This window comes from Muscardinus avellanarius, assembly GCF_963383645.1.
Source record: "Muscardinus avellanarius genome assembly, chromosome: 3".
Lineage (NCBI taxonomy): Eukaryota > Metazoa > Chordata > Mammalia > Rodentia > Gliridae > Muscardinus > Muscardinus avellanarius.
The window spans coordinates 2,117,376-2,132,283 of NC_137788.1; the positions used below are offsets into that span (position 1 = coordinate 2,117,376).

Here is a 14,908-nt window from a genome sequence, read left to right on the forward strand (position 1 = left end):
CCCAGGGCTAGCTGGGGGCCCAGGCCTTGGCAGCACAGACCCCTTCCCAGGCCCAGGACTGACCCAGCATGAGTGCTTGAAGCTATTGCCCAGGGCCTGGGATCTGCAGGGCAGGACAGGGTCCCCAAGCATGGTTCGTGCTGGGGTCCCCAGGGCTGGGGCCAGGGGCCCCCAGATGCGGTCCAGCTGGGATCGAAGCCGGCCCCACCGAGGGTCATGCAGCCCAGGGAGGGGGGATGGGAGATGCTGTCACCCACCTGCCCCACAGTCGTCCCCCGTCTTCCCCGGTGGGCACAGGCACTGCCCTGTCACCCTGTGGCAGGGGGCACCCCCACAGGAGCAGGAGCCCGAGCAGTTCACGCCAAACGTCCCCTCCGGACATTCTGCAGAAGGGAGCAGGAGGGGCCTCAGCCACGCTGGGGGGCTTCCTGGAAGTGGCCCTCCAACCCCAGCCCGGCTGAACACAGCTGGGGCCCCAGAGGGACCAGGGCGGACCACAGGAACAGGCAGGGGAGGGAGAAGCTGGGCGGGAACCTGGGGTAGCAGGCTCCCCACCCGCCCCGGCACAGGGGCCCTGACGCCCTGTCTCTGCTGAATCGGACCTCAGGCAGCGCCCAGGTGTGCACACAGCACCAGGCCCTCACTCGGGGATCCGCACAGCGCACGTCGTGCATCCTGCAGGCGTCCAGGTGCAGCACGCACAAGTGTACACACACACACACACACACACACACACACACACACGCACGCACATGCACACGCACATGCCATGGGCCAGGGACCAGGGCCAGCGTCTGAAACAGCCCCGTGGAGCCTTGGGGCCCTCCCCTCCAGCGGGCAGACATGTGTTTGGGGCGGTAATAGTTTCCAGACTGAATAATAAGCAGGGAGCCCGCCATTGCTATAAAGTATGTGTGTCATTTCCTGTGGCCATCCTGAGGCCACTGGAGGCTTCTAAAAAAAAAAAAAAAAAAAGAAAAAAGGAAAGGAAAGAAAAGAAAAGAAAGAAAGAAAAGTTGGCTGAGTAGGGGAAGGGTCTTTCCTCCTCTCAGCAAAAAGCCCCTCCGGGTTGGTGGGTGCAGGCTTCTCTGCAGGGGCCTCCTCTAGACGGGGGTCCCAAGGGAGGGCCACGGGTGTGGGGGAGGGTGGGCCGCACACACGTGTTTGCGTGCATGTGTGTGCTGGGTTGTCAGGAAGGGCTCAGCCTGATTGTAACTCACTGAGCACCGTGGTACCTGCGAGGTAGACAATGGACACTCAGGGCTGAGCGAGGTCTGGGGCTGCACAGCTCCTGAGAGTTCAGGCCCAGTCTGGGGGACGCCAGGATGGGTGCTGAGGCCCCCACATGCGCCTCTGACCCCAACAGGGCACAAGAGCCCTCGGCAGGGACCATCGCCCGTGAACAGCCTGACCTGGTGCCGATGGATACACCGAGCCTCAAGTTAGTTCTGGCCCAGGATGCCTGGACTCCTCGGCCACCATGGCCAGCATGGCCTAAGCTGGCTGCAGGTCCTTAGGCTGACACTGCCCCTTCTGCAGGGCCCCCACTCACGCCTGCTGGTACCTGGGGCCCTGTCCCCCTGGTTCCACTAAGACAGAGGCAGGGGACCCTCTGCCCAGTCTGGGTGCCTGTTACTGGGGCATCCCAGTAACTGCAGAAGTCCCTCGCTCCCCAAGGACACCTAAGGACTCGGGTCACCAGTCTCTCTCTCAACTGGCTCCTGTGGCCTCTGCTCCTGCCCGCCGGATAACTTGGGGTGCCCAGGCTGTACCCATTTACAGACCCCAGCCACGAGAGCACCTCCCCAGCTGCAGCGCTCTAGCCCTGCCCTCTCTCCGAGCTGCCCAGCTCCCGCACCCCACCCTCTCCCGTACACCCAGCATGTTCTGCACTGGTTCAGTATGCAGAGTGCTCTGGGTACACTGCAGAGGACAGAGTGGGTGATTCTGCAGACCCCAACCCCTTTTCTGGGCCAGGCCTGCTCACGTGGACCTGCTCCTGCCCTGAGCAGCCTCTAAGACACCAGCAGCACCATTACATCGCCATTGCGTGGCGAGGCTGGTGACATGGGAGGATATGTGTCCCCTGGGCCTGGTTGCCGGGGCCGCGTTCCCAGCTGTGCAGCACTATGGGCCGCCCAATGCCGGCCAGATGACCTCAGCTGCTGGGCTGGCCAGGGGCCAGTGCTCACCTTGGCCACAGTCCTCCCCGTGGTAGCCAGCAGGACACTGCTTTTGACATTCGCCGCTCACAGGGTCACAGGACACGCCGGGGGGGCAGCTGCAGGCATGCTGGCATCCCGGCCCGAAGGAGCCCGCCTCGCACTCTGCGGGGGCAGGGGTATGAGGGTGGTGGGCTCAACAGCCCCCGGGCCCTGCCCCACGCCTGTGCTCACCGGCCTGGCACCGCTCGCCCCGGAAGCCAGCCTTGCAGGAGCAGCTGCCATCTCTCCGGTCGCAGGACCGCGTGTGGGACTTCTCGCAGAGACACTCCTCGGAGCAGCCGGGCCCGAAGGCCCAGGGAGGGCAGGCTGCACCCACAATGCAGTGAGGGCCCTGCCCGCCTGCAGCGCCCGCCCTCCCAGCGTGGCTAGACAACAGCTACGGTGAGGGCCCTGGGGCGGCACTGTGCCAGGATGTTCTGGTATCACCTGGTCTCACACCCAGGGGCCTGGAGTATTTTGTCCATTTTACCGACAAGAGCCAGGGTCTCTGCAAAGGATAGGACCTTGCCCTGGGTGGCACCACTTCCCAGCTAAGAAAGCCTCTGCTTTCTCCTCTCAAAAAAAAACAAAAACAAAAACAAAAACAACAACAAAAAACCCTCTACAAATGATACCAAGAGCCATGTTCATTGTCTTTTCTCTGCCAACCCACGGCCCCTTTCCTCCCTGAGCACCTGTGGGCCCTGGGGATGGATGAGTCTGCCAGGAGTTCAGGATTAAGCCTCGTTGCCAGGAATCTCCCAGAGCCAAGATGAGCCCCAGGTCCTGATGCTTCCTGGGAGGCCTGCCCCTGCTCGCTGTCTGCCCAGCTACTTGGGTCAGAGCTAAGAGGTGCCAAGGGGCTGGGGATGGCACACGTAGCAGCCAACACAGCCACAGTAGAAAGGATATTGCTAAGAGCCCACAGACTGGGGCAGACCCTCGCTGCTCACAGGGTTACATCCCACCCGTGCCCTGAGCTGGCGACCTGATTCCAACCCGAACCACATTAGTAGGCAGAGAGTGCGCTATGGCACTCCCAGCATGGCATAAGGCTTGGCACAGGGCGAGGACCTTCTCTGCATCCCTGCGGTCAGCCTGGACATCAGCAGGACCAGCAGGACTCACCCAGGTGGCAGAAGCGGCCGTAGAGCCCCGGGTCACAGAGGCAGGCCCCATAGAGGCGGTGGCACCGGCCCCGGTTGGCACAGTGGCATTTCTTGTGACAGTGTTTGCCATAGAAGCCCTTGGGACAGCCTGGGGGAGGGAGAACCACAGAGGAGAGCTGGTGCACCCACACATGGCCTGGGGGACACTCGGGGACCAGAACCCAGCATGGAGCCAGGGGTAGCCCTTGCCAGGTCATGAGATGTGCCTCGGAGAGGAGGGTGACAGCCGGGCCCCCTGGGGTCTGTGGCAAGAAGGACTGGAGTCCAAACACACTGCTCCCGCACTGGAGAAACACACAAAGCTCCTGCCCAGCACCTGACCCACACCTCCAGAATGCCAAGCCAGCTGAGGCCGAGAGGACAGCAGTGCCACCATGCGGCCTCTGGCCCAGGCAGAATCCTGCAAACCCCAGCTAGCTAGCATCATCCGGCCCTACTTGAATGATTCCAGGCACGGAGGACTCACTACCTCCCCAGGGAACCCAAGCCAAACACATCTCCCGTCCAGTCTCCACCATTTACAGCTAAGCCCTGGAACCGAAGGGCCGTGTTCCCTGGCAGGCACAGCCTTCATGAAGCCCTGGAGGCAGAAAAGCGGGGGTCTCGGCAAGCTCAGCACATGCTCTCCCCATGCACGTGCAAGGCAGGGGCCTAGGCAGGGTGGCCTGATGCCTCCCGGCCCCTTGCTCCCTGGGCCATTCTGGGGACACCAGAGGGGCTGCACGCACCGTCCTCACAGTGGGCTCCACTGACACCCGGGGGGCAGCGGCAGGCGCCCGTCACAGGGTCACAGGTCCCTCCGTTCTGACAGCTACAGGGCGAGCTGCAGTTCTTCCCGAAGGTGTCCGGAGGGCAGGCTACCAGGGGTGACAGGGAAACATGTGGGTCACTGGCCAGAGGACCCCGGACCCAGAGCGGACACTCTGAGGGGCCTCCTTCCGGGCCTGGACAGCTGCGACTCCCGGGGTCAGAGGCACCCCGTTCAGAAGCAGCTGCCTGGAGTGGCCAAGGGTCACACTCGTCCTCTCCCTCCAGATGCCCACATACACGCTGACCCTCTGAGCTGGCTCTTTTGAACAGGCGGCCCCTTCCGGACGGTCACTGTGGCCCGGTCTCCAGTGCCATCCTTGGTCTGGAGTAAAAGGTTGGGCAGAGTGTTTCCAAAGCGCATTAGTACTAACTTGCTGTGCCGCCTGGGGGTCCCTGCTCCCGCCAGGAGAGGCAGGACGTACTGGCCACTGTCACTGGACCAGCCCCACCCGGCAGCACTGGGGATGGAACCCAGGGGCACTGTACCTCCGAGCTACACCCCCAGCCCTATTTTTTATTCTTTTTCATTTTGAAACAGGTCTCACTGAGTTGCAAAGGGCCTCACTAAGTAGCTGAGGCTGGCTGCGAACCATGATCCTCCTGTCTCAGCCTCCCAAATGCTGGGATTACAAGCGTGTGCCACCATGCCCGGCTCGAGCAGTGCCCCTGTACAGACACCCCTCACTGACTTAGCTATGTGCTGGCCTGCTCGTTGCTGGACCCTGGACACTGACCCAGAGCACGGAGCACCTAGTTACCTTGTTCCCCCATTGCTCCACCACCTGGCACAGGTGGACAGTCAGTGGACACTTGTGGAGGGGATGAAAGAAGGGCAGGCAGAGGGTTCCCTCAAGCTCCCCGCCCAGGGTCCTGGGAGGAGCCACACCCAAGGAGCCGCCTGTGGTCTTGGGTCCCTGCCCGGTGCCCGGCAGCCTTACTCTCATTGCAGACGAGCCCGGTCCAGCCCTCTGGGCAGTCACAGCCGTCTAGGCCTGGGAGGCAGGTCGCCCCATTCCTGCAGTCGTCGCAGGTCAAGCTGCAGTCGTGGCCAAAGGTATCACCCAGGCAGACTGGGGGCAGACGGGAGAGGGGGTTCAGAGCCCGACCCAGCCTTGCACCCTGCCTGGGCTTGGCGGGCACAGGAGCTGGAGCGGGACACAGAGACATCCCTGGCCTCGAGGCCCCGAGAGGGTGAGGTATTCAGACACTGGAGCCAGGAGGAGTCCGGCCTGGGAGCTGGGAGCCCACCTAGCCCTGGGTGAGCTATGCAATCCCCAAGCGGCTCAGCGCCTCTGGGCCACGGCAGGGGTCCTTCCTTGCACCCGAGACTGCGGAGTCTCCGACCGCAGCCTTGCCCGAGGGGTGCTGGCTGCCTCCCAAGGGTGGGAGCTCCGGGGCCGGCTGACACTCACCAAACTTCTCGGCGAGCGTGTGTTCACCCCGCAGCTCTGCCTCTTCCTCCTCCGCCCCATAGTCGTCCTGAAAGAACTGCGGCAGCTCATCCCGGAGTACAGCGATGTGAGGCAGGGGCCGCACGAAGGGCAGCCGCCCGTCCAGGTCCACTGTGGGCGCCTCCAGGCCTGGGGGACACAGAACCTATGGTCTCCCTAGGGACGATTCCATTTGGGGGCGTGGCCCTTCCTGGACAGGGCAGAAGCTGGGCCCCCAAGGCCTCCCCGCCAACCCCAGCCACGTAACACTGCCCTGGGAGATGCCTGTCTGGCCAGCTTCCTTTCTAGCAGGGGGCTGGATCACACAGGGGCCATGCAGGGAGAAGGCTGGGGTGCCCGGGGAGGGGCTCACGGGTGCAACCCTTGCGATCCTCGTCCAGCCGGTAGCCGGCCTCGCAGGAACACTGGAAGGAGCCAGCCAGGTTGGCACAGTGGTGCTCACAGCCACCGTGGCTGGAGGCACACTCGTCCACATCTGCGGGAAAACAGGCTGCTCGACTGTGCTCCTGGGGTCAGCAGGGCAGAGCCGAGCGGCTCATCTCCGTGGCCTCGGCCTCCCCCACCAGCCTCCAACCCCAAGAGGTGGAGGTGGAGGTGGCCAAGGGAGCTCAGGCTGGGAGGGTCACCCAGGGGCAGCAGGACTGCAGGCCCAGCTTTTTGAGAGCCAGTGACTGCAGGGCAGGGACAGGGCAGGGGCAGGGCAGCACAGTCCTCAATCCCAGAAGCAGAGCCGGAGGCCAGCTGACCCGCATCCTTGGTGGGAGCACAGGGCTGGCCCCGGCCATTTCCCAGCCACCCGGTGCCCACAGCCAGCAGGGCTCACCCTCACAGCTGCAGCCGTCGGCGCTGAGCCGGTAGCCAGCGTAGCAGCCGCACTCGAACCCGCCAGGGGTGTTGGCACACACCTGCTGGCAGCACGGGGAGTCGGCACAGTCATCCACGTCTGTGGGCACAGGGAGGAGCCCATGGCACCCCATGCCTACACACACGCCTTCCACGCCCCACAGCCCTGCACACATGCAAGCCCACGCCGACCACAGTGTATACCAGCATGCACAGCCAGCACACACCTACACTCAAGTCACACACACCTGCACAATCCCATCTGCTCCCGCTGTACAGACCCCATCACACATCTGAACAGTCACGTGCACACACTCACACACGTCTTGAATAATCAGACACCCCATCTCCACTTGCACATACCTGTACACACACCCACATCCACACATACCAAGTGGTGCACACAGCCATCGGCCAGTTACCTGTACACAGTCACAACCGCCCCACACAATCGCACACCTGTTCACAATCACACACAGAGGCGTCACAACCAGGGCCACAGACGGGCCAAAGGGCATGGGCGGCGAGCCCAGAGACTGATGCGAGCTTGGCGAAGCGGCCCCCTCCAGCTGGCCACCCCTGCCCAGCCTGGCCACCAGAGCAGGGCTGGGAGACCAGAAACTTCTGGGTCGTGGCATCACGCCGGCCCCAGACCAAGATGGCGGTGGTCCCCGGGGAGAGGAACCATGTGCCCAGAGGAGGCGGCTCGCACCGATGCAGGTCTTCTGGTCCTCGTCCAGCTCGTAGCCATGGGGACAGGTGCAGAGGGGCCCCGCGCTGCTGTGGCTACATCCGTGCGAGCAGCCGCCATTGTCTGTCTCACAGCTGTTCACGATCTCCATCTCAATCCCTGTGACAGGACCCGACAGGAGGGTGGGTATAGGACAGGGCCTGACACCCCTGCCCACCCCGGGGCTGCCCCGATGAACACTGAAGCTTCCCAAGACAAGCCTACGGGGCACGGGGCCCATCGCCGCCCTGGGCTCCCCTGCTGCCTCCCGCTGCCCGCTGCTCACTCACGGTAGCACTGCCGGCCGTCGGAGCCCAGCTCGTAGCCTGTGTGGCACACACACTTGAAGGATCCCTGAGTGTTGAGGCAGCCATGGGCACACTGGGCCAGTCCTGTGGCACATTCGTCCACATCTGGAGGGGAGAGAGCAAGGGGTGGGCTCAGGGAGCCACGGGGAAGCTTTGCCCACCCCAGCATCCTGGCCCATGGTTACTGGCACACACAGGCCAGCAGGATCAACCCCGCTGTCCTCACAGCTGCTATGGCCACACGCTGGCAGACTCCTCTGCACCTAGCTGGACCTTGTGCCGAGCCTGCCCCAGCCACATACACCCAGAGCACGCTCAACTTAACAGCCTGGTGCTCCCGGGGCCTCCCACACCTGTGGGCACCCCGCCATCTGGCAGGATGCCTCAGAAACCAACCGCTGCTTCTCTGGATGCCCCTTGGGCTGTCAGATTCACCCTGAGGGTCACTAGTCAAGAACAGCCAGCCAGCCGCCACCAGGCTGCTGAGCCCAGCCTGCCCACTACAGGAGGATTCAGGGACATCCAGGGATCGCGTTAAGCACAAACACTGCACTCTGTACAGCTGTGATGCCAGCCAGGGCGTCACCCAGCTGTGATCTGACACTGCACACGCACTTAGCGAACAGCCCAGAGTGTCAGCGCTTTTCCGGGCTCCTCAGGGCGGCCCTCTTCCTCCTGGCTCCCTAGCAAGCAGGCATTACTGCAGCGCAGTGAGAAATCCGTTTAAAATGAAAACAAAATCTGAGCTTTCTCCCTGTCTGGAGGCAGCCCCCTGGTGCTCCCCCACCCCGCCCGCCACCCACCTCCTGGGGGATAAGACTGAGCGCCATCCCCGGTCACCCAAGGGTGGTGACACAGGATGCGTGCAAGAAGGCACGAGGGGCATCTCACCTTCGCAGGCCTTGAGATCAGCAGCGAGCTGGTAGCCTGTGTGGCAGCCACAGTGGGCGAGGCCCCGGAGCGCCTGGCATGTGTGCATGCAGCCGCCATTCCCATCCGCACACGGGCTTCTCCCTGAAGCGGTGGGCCCAGGGGGCCCGAGGGAAGAGACCAGGGCGGGTGGGGGGAGAGGAGATGCATGAGGCCCTGCCCAGCTCCAGCCAGGACAGTCGGTCTCCCTAGATGGACAAAGCCTCCAAGACACTGAAAAAGACTCCACAGCCTCAGGACCAGCCCCGGGCCCCTGGAGGATCCACCCCAGCACTAGGAGCCGGTACCCCGCGAATGCCTGTGACCCGGAAGTCTTAGGATTCCCAGAAATCCTAGAGAGCACAGGTAAGCAAGAACCAGCCAGACAAGCGCCTCGCAACCAAGAGGCGGGGTCCAGGCCAGGGTGTACATCGCCTGGCCAGCTCCCCAGATCCTCTAAGGATGCCAGAGCCATGGTCCCCAGTCCTATGAGCACCCCTCCCAGTTTGTGACTATAAATTCCAGCCCAGTGAAACTCAGCCTGTGAACCTGGCCCGTGACTCTAGCCCTATGAAACCCTAGACCTTGAACCCCAACCCTGTAAACCAGTCCTGTACATTGGCTAGGTCTTGACCCCTAGCCCTATGATCCTTTAGGCTCTGACCCTCAGCCCGTGACCCCCATTCTGCCCGTGGCCTCTGGTGTCCACTCACTTTCTGCTCTGCTGGGGAGGGAAAAGCACACAGCCCTGTCCTGCCCTGCCCTGCCTGTGTCCACACCTGGGGGCTCTGGTGCTGCCCCCCACTCATTAGCAGAGCCCCCTCCCATGCAGGCAGCCCTGGGGTCCCAGGCCAAGTGCCAAAGGGGTCTGGCTACCTCCTCTACCTAAAGGCCAGGCCCTGGGTACATGTAGAGAACGAGGCAGAGCCCTATCCTGGGCTTCCTGTCCCCAGGATACATAACCCCAGGGCCCCCACCCGCCCAGCCCTGGGCTCTCAGCACTCCAGAGGCCTCCCTCCCTGAGACCAGGCTCTAGCCCAAGCCACTGAGGCTGGGCCACATCCAGCCTCTGCCTGATTCTCAGCTCAGGCTTCAGGACTCGGGGGCAGGTCTGCGGATGTGCCCAGGCAGGGGTCAGGCAGATGTCCAGCCTCGTCTTGGTCCCCTCCAAGGGCTGGGGACTCACGGACACAGCGCCTGCCGTCCTCCTGGAGCTGGAACTCGGGCCGGCACTGGCAGCGGTGCCGTGTTGCTGTGAGCTGGACACACTGGTGCTGGCAGCCGCCATTCCCCAGGGTGCAGGAATTGACAGCTAGGAACAAGAAGAGCCCAGGTGAGCCCAGGAGGATAAGGAGGCCAACAGGCTGGCAGGAACCGGGCATGGCAGCCACGCCCCGCGAGAGCTTCCAGGAGTGCCCAAACACCCTAACCCCTCTGTATTTGTGTCTCCATCTACATCAGGGGCTGCGGGAGGAGACACTGTTCTCTGGCTGGTTGTCGGGCCTGACATGGCGTTCTCGGCCCCTAGGTCCACGGGAAGGCGGGTCTCTCGCAGAGCTGGACACAGAGGCTGGGCATGGGGGTGCTATGGGTCATTCTGCCTCCAGAGTCCCCCATTCCCCAGCAGAGAACACAGAGCACTGGGCTACAAGGAGCTGAAGAGCCAGCGTGGCGCCTGCAGCGTGTTGGGTGGTAGAGGCCCATCCCACCATCTTGGTCCTCAGGCCTAGGCACAGGGCAGGTATGGAGCCACTGTTGACAGTCACTGTGGTGTGCAAGCCTGGTAACCAGCTCCTGAGGATCCAGAGCTGCTCCCCTCCCCAGCCGGGCTGCGTCTCACACCAGACTACTCAGGGGCCACAAGGACGGTACTCGGCGAGGCCACACCCCTGTCCCTCAAGCCTGGGCTCTGCAGGGCCTGGGCCAGCCCAGCGAGCACCTCTCTACCCCAAGGACAGACTGCAGTGATGCTCTCAGCTGGCCCAGGGGGGAGGGGAGGGTGCTGGGCGGGCCAGCGGCCCAGGGTGGGCACTGTGCCTCCACCAGAAACAGCAGCCAGCTCTTGGTGTGGATTTGGTTACCATTGAGTGTCTGGCAACCGCTTTGTGGTTAGGGAGGGACTTGGCCCCAAGCTCAGAAGGGAAACCACAAGAATCCACTGCTGCCCGGGGCCGGGCTGGTGAGGCTGTCTGCCTGTGGGCCAGTGCCCAGAGCCATGCTGTCCAGAGCAAACTCCACCCCATTATGAGAGCGCTGTAGTTTTGGGGAGTCGGGCTTTACCCGGGGGTGTGGGGGGACGCTGCCACCCTGGGAGGCGGCTGGCCTCCAGCCAGTCTGGGGAAACGGTTCACTGTAGTTTTACACGGGATCAGGGCCGGCACCATGGAGAAGCTGGCAGCTGGGCAGAGCACGTGAGCTGCCCGGGGCTCCGAGCAGGCTGGGCAGATGCTGTTGGCCAAAATCAAGGCTTCCGTTGCAGCAAACTTGCCTAAAAGGCCGGCATTCACAACACGGGAGTGCATCAGGGACGAGCCTGTGCCGAGGATCTCTGGCCCCGGCAAAGCCTGCCATGGCCATGGGGCATGGCCACTGTCTCCTGGCCGCCTGCTGCCCCGGCACAGGCAAGTGGGTAGGAGCCACAGGGACTCCCTGAAGGACTGAGGCAGCCCATCCCCTCCCCAGCTCTGCCCTGACCCTCAGATCAGTAAGGAGCCATGCCGACCTCATGCCTGGCCAATCCCACCTGAGCCAGCGCTGAGCCGCCGGGCCTCCTTCAGGGGCTCGCGAGCAAACGCGGCCTCAGCCGGCCCCACATTCCTGGGGCCTCTGTTTATTTGTGTTCGCCACACCAACTGCATCCCTCCTCGGGACACGTAATAGGAACCAGAAGCCCTTTCTGGCAGGGCCAGACAGGCACAGAGGGGCTCAGAGCCTGGGCTGGGAAGCACGGTGCAGACCAGGCAGGCACCACAGGCAGAGGACCCCGGGCTGTGTCAGTGTGGGGAGGGAAGGGGCTTTCCCCTAGCACCCTGGAATGGCAGAGCCCTGCGATGGGCCCAGGCAAGGGCACGCCAGGGCAGAGGACGGGCTGCGCAGCCTCGTACCCTCAGACTGTCCTTCGTCTCCCATGCCACGGAATCATGACATCCCCGATGCTCCCAAGCTGTGCGCACCAGGGAGCCGAGCCAGCGTCTCCTGCACGTCCAGTGCAGATTCCCGGAAAGCCGAGAGGGGCCGACTCTCCCGGCAGGCCCTGTGGTGGCCAGAAGGGCTAGCCTGCGGGGCTGCACCCCCCGCCCGCTGGAGCTGTTCCAGGCCCGTCTGGTCCCAAGACCCAGCTGTGAGACACACACCCCAGGGACCCCTGCACCAGCCACGGCCAAAGCCTCGTGAAGCCTGGTGACTGCTCTGCAATGAGGTCGAAGCTCTGACCTGAAACAAAGCTGAGGACATCGTCAGAAGATGGGGTTCAGGCCCTTCCTGCCTCCCCTGTGCAGTGCTCACAGTGCTGACTCCGCAGCGAGCCCCTCCCCCTCCATTGCAGTAATACCGCAGTGGGTCTTCTCAAAGGAAAAACCGCACGTGCGGTGGGGCTTTGCGGAACAGTGAGCAATCCCATGGCACCCTGGCAATCCTGCCCGCTGCTGCCACCCCTGCTGCCTTCACTCCCTGTCGACTTCCAGGTCAGAGATTACAGCTGGGGGATACCCTGTTATTGACGTCATGAATGTGTCTCCCCCAAATGCATGTGTTGAAGCCCTAATCCCCAATGTGACCCTATTTAGAGATGGAGTCTTTAAAAGGGTTGAATGAGGTCATACAGGTGGGACTCTGATCTCACCAGGAAACAGACTGACCGGCACCTTAATCTAATCTCCAACTCCCAGGACTGTGTGAAAACAAACTTGTGTTGTTTAAGTTGCCCGGTGGTGTTTTGTTACAGCAGCCTGCACTGACTAATACATTCTGACTCCCAGTTTGCACATTCAAGGCACGGCACTCCAGTCAGGAGCCTGAAAGGTCTAGAGAGTCAGGCTGGAACTCTACCTTCTGCTGGCAGAAGTTGCCACCAGACAAACAAGCTCTGCGAAAGGATTAGGGGCTTGGTGTCCAGAAAACTGGACATTCCAGAAAATATATTTCCTGTAGGGCCGAGGGCATGCTCTGCAGTTGAGGACACCCGTCTTGAAGGTACAGAGCTCCTGGCCAAGGGCACTTCTCCAGTAACCTGAACCCTGGATATGCTCTGGGGCTTGAGCCAAGGCCCCAGCACCCAGTGTCAGGTGTGACTGAAGGCCATGGGAGTAGCAGGTGGGGCTGTCTACAGTAGACCCCAGGGAGGCCAGGTTGGTGAGGTCCTGTCCTCCTGGCCATCCAGAGCTCGTCCACCAGGGGCCACCCGCTTACAGTGTGCTGAGCCCACCAGCGTGCTCTGCAGGAGCCTCCGACCAGCCCAGCGGTCTGGGGCTGGCTCGAGGGCAGATCTGGTTCCCACTGGTGTCCTGAGGTTTTGTAATTGATGCCCTCAGAAGGGTGTGGTTTCTGGGTGCGGAGAACTCCCACCTTGTGCGGTCAGTGGCCACTGTAGCCCTTCCTTCTAGGAACCCTCCGCTGGGGGCTCAGCCAGGATGGCGAGGCGGGGGCACATTCGTCCTTATCCCTGTCCTTGCCCTCTGAACGGGGCCTCCTTGCTGTGAAGGGACCTCTGTCCACACATGCGGAGGCACCCGCAGTAGAGGACCGTGGGCTAGCACACGTGCACTGTGGGGTTTGAGTCTGGAGTGCACCAGAGGGACCCCACCAGTTAGACGCTCCCTCCTCTATCCCGGCTACAGACAGTGGCAAGAAAGGACAGGCCCTTCAGCACAGTCCAGGGCAGCCAGGGAGCTGAACAGGAAGGGAAACACCTCACACGCTCCCTCTGGGGGCCTGGCTGTGCCCAGCGTCTGCCTTCCTCGGGGGCTATCTTGGACCATGCTGGCGGTTCAAGCCTACTGGTCAAGGTGACAGGCGGGTCCCTAGACACTCAATGCTAGAGGTGCCCAGTTAGCCTCCAGGGCATCTCACAGTGCCTGGGGGCAGTGGGCAGCAGGGCCTGGGCTCAGCAGGTGAATGAGGGAGGCCAGAGGGGGCAATCTCAGGCACCTGGGGCAGAGCTCGCATTGCCCACCACCCCAAGTGCCTTCTTGTGCTAAGCTCCAGAACCAACCTGCCTGTCCTAGAGAGGACCCTGACCCCACAGGGGCGGGGCAAGCACTGCCCGCTTCCTTTCATTAGAACTTCCATGGAGATGTCTCATTTGTCACTTAGGTAACTTCTCTGTCTCATCTTGCAGGTGCTGAGTTCCAGGGTACAGGGGGTGTCTGTTGGTAGGACTGTACCCTACTGCCAGAGCGGTGCCTGGCTTGGTGAGGGATACCACCAGTCGGCTCAAAGGCCCAGGCCCTTCCCAATGGCCCCACGCCAAGCCCTGACCTGGCTTCATTCACTGACTCCTGCCCTATCTCCCAGCATGCTAGGTCTGCCTCCCAAGCCTTTTCTAGGGTCTGTGGCTTCTGCACCTGGCCTCACGGGGTTGGGTGAGACCAACCCATGCCAGTCCCCTGCACCTGGGCATTCCCCCTGTGCTGCAGCTCTGGGGTCCTGGGCTCAGCGAGGCCCAGCCAGGCCCTGGTCACAGGCAGGAGGATCCCAGAGAGGCAGTCTGGCAAGACAGTAATGGAGCTTGGTCACATCAGGCAACCATTCCTCCTGCCAGAACCCTCAGCGCTGGGAAGCCTGATCCTCCCGTGGAACTGCAGCCTGTGCTGAGTTTGGAGGGGCCGGAGGACACCGGCAGAGCGGCCTCTGTGGCGTTGCAGGGTTGGGTTTTGCAGATGAGCCTGTCTGTCTGCTCATTTCAGCTGCCTGCGGCTTAGGCCCCAGTCCCAGGATGCCACCAACAGTGCCTCCAGGGGGGACTGAGGAGTCTCTCCAGGACCTCCTCCCAGGAGCCGAGGTGACAGGTGACCCAGGCCTGGGGGCAGGGGGGAAGCTCGGCCCTGAAACCACGTGGCATACATGTGGAAGAGGTGTGTAGACAGCAAGGCCGGGGCTGCCTTCCCCCAGCTGTGCACACAGTAGGGCCATCTGACTATGGAGCTGAGGATCAGGGAGGGGCAGCCGGTTCACTGGGGCGCGCACACTGACCGCAGAACCCTCCCCAGGTGTCCATCCCAGAGCCTGAGAGGCCCCGAGGAAGAACAGGACAAAGCCTTGGGCGGGGTGGACCTGGAGAGGCCCTCTGTGGCATCTGGGGACCCTCAGACTGGCCCCACACATGACTCAACCTAAGCACATGAGGAAACCGCCCTGTCCAAGGCCAGAGTCCCGAAGGTCAGGCGGAGGCGGCAGGGCCATCGGGCAGGTGGCGTGCCATCTCGGAGCACCCCAGGCCACCACGACGTGGAGGTTCTTCCAAGCAAAGCGTTAGACGGCCGGGGCG

General features: G+C 62.7%; 1 protein-coding gene across 1 annotated transcript in view; it reads right to left on the bottom strand.

Annotated features, from left to right (window-relative positions):
* The window catches only part of MEGF6 (multiple EGF like domains 6), a gene marked incomplete at both ends in the record, with an annotated part of 104,764 nt that overhangs the window by 15,837 nt on the left and 74,019 nt on the right, over positions 1-14,908 (bottom strand). Inside the window, 13 exons of the mRNA XM_080692721.1 lie at positions 258-383; positions 2,193-2,327; positions 2,397-2,531; positions 3,333-3,461; positions 4,102-4,230; positions 5,122-5,253; positions 5,596-5,763; positions 5,987-6,109; positions 6,458-6,577; positions 7,190-7,327; positions 7,498-7,620; positions 8,407-8,529; positions 9,611-9,736. Coding sequence (XP_080548847.1) covers positions 258-383; positions 2,193-2,327; positions 2,397-2,531; positions 3,333-3,461; positions 4,102-4,230; positions 5,122-5,253; positions 5,596-5,763; positions 5,987-6,109; positions 6,458-6,577; positions 7,190-7,327; positions 7,498-7,620; positions 8,407-8,529; positions 9,611-9,736 — 1,707 coding nt within the window. The remainder of the gene's footprint in view (positions 1-257; positions 384-2,192; positions 2,328-2,396; positions 2,532-3,332; positions 3,462-4,101; positions 4,231-5,121; positions 5,254-5,595; positions 5,764-5,986; positions 6,110-6,457; positions 6,578-7,189; positions 7,328-7,497; positions 7,621-8,406; positions 8,530-9,610; positions 9,737-14,908) is intronic.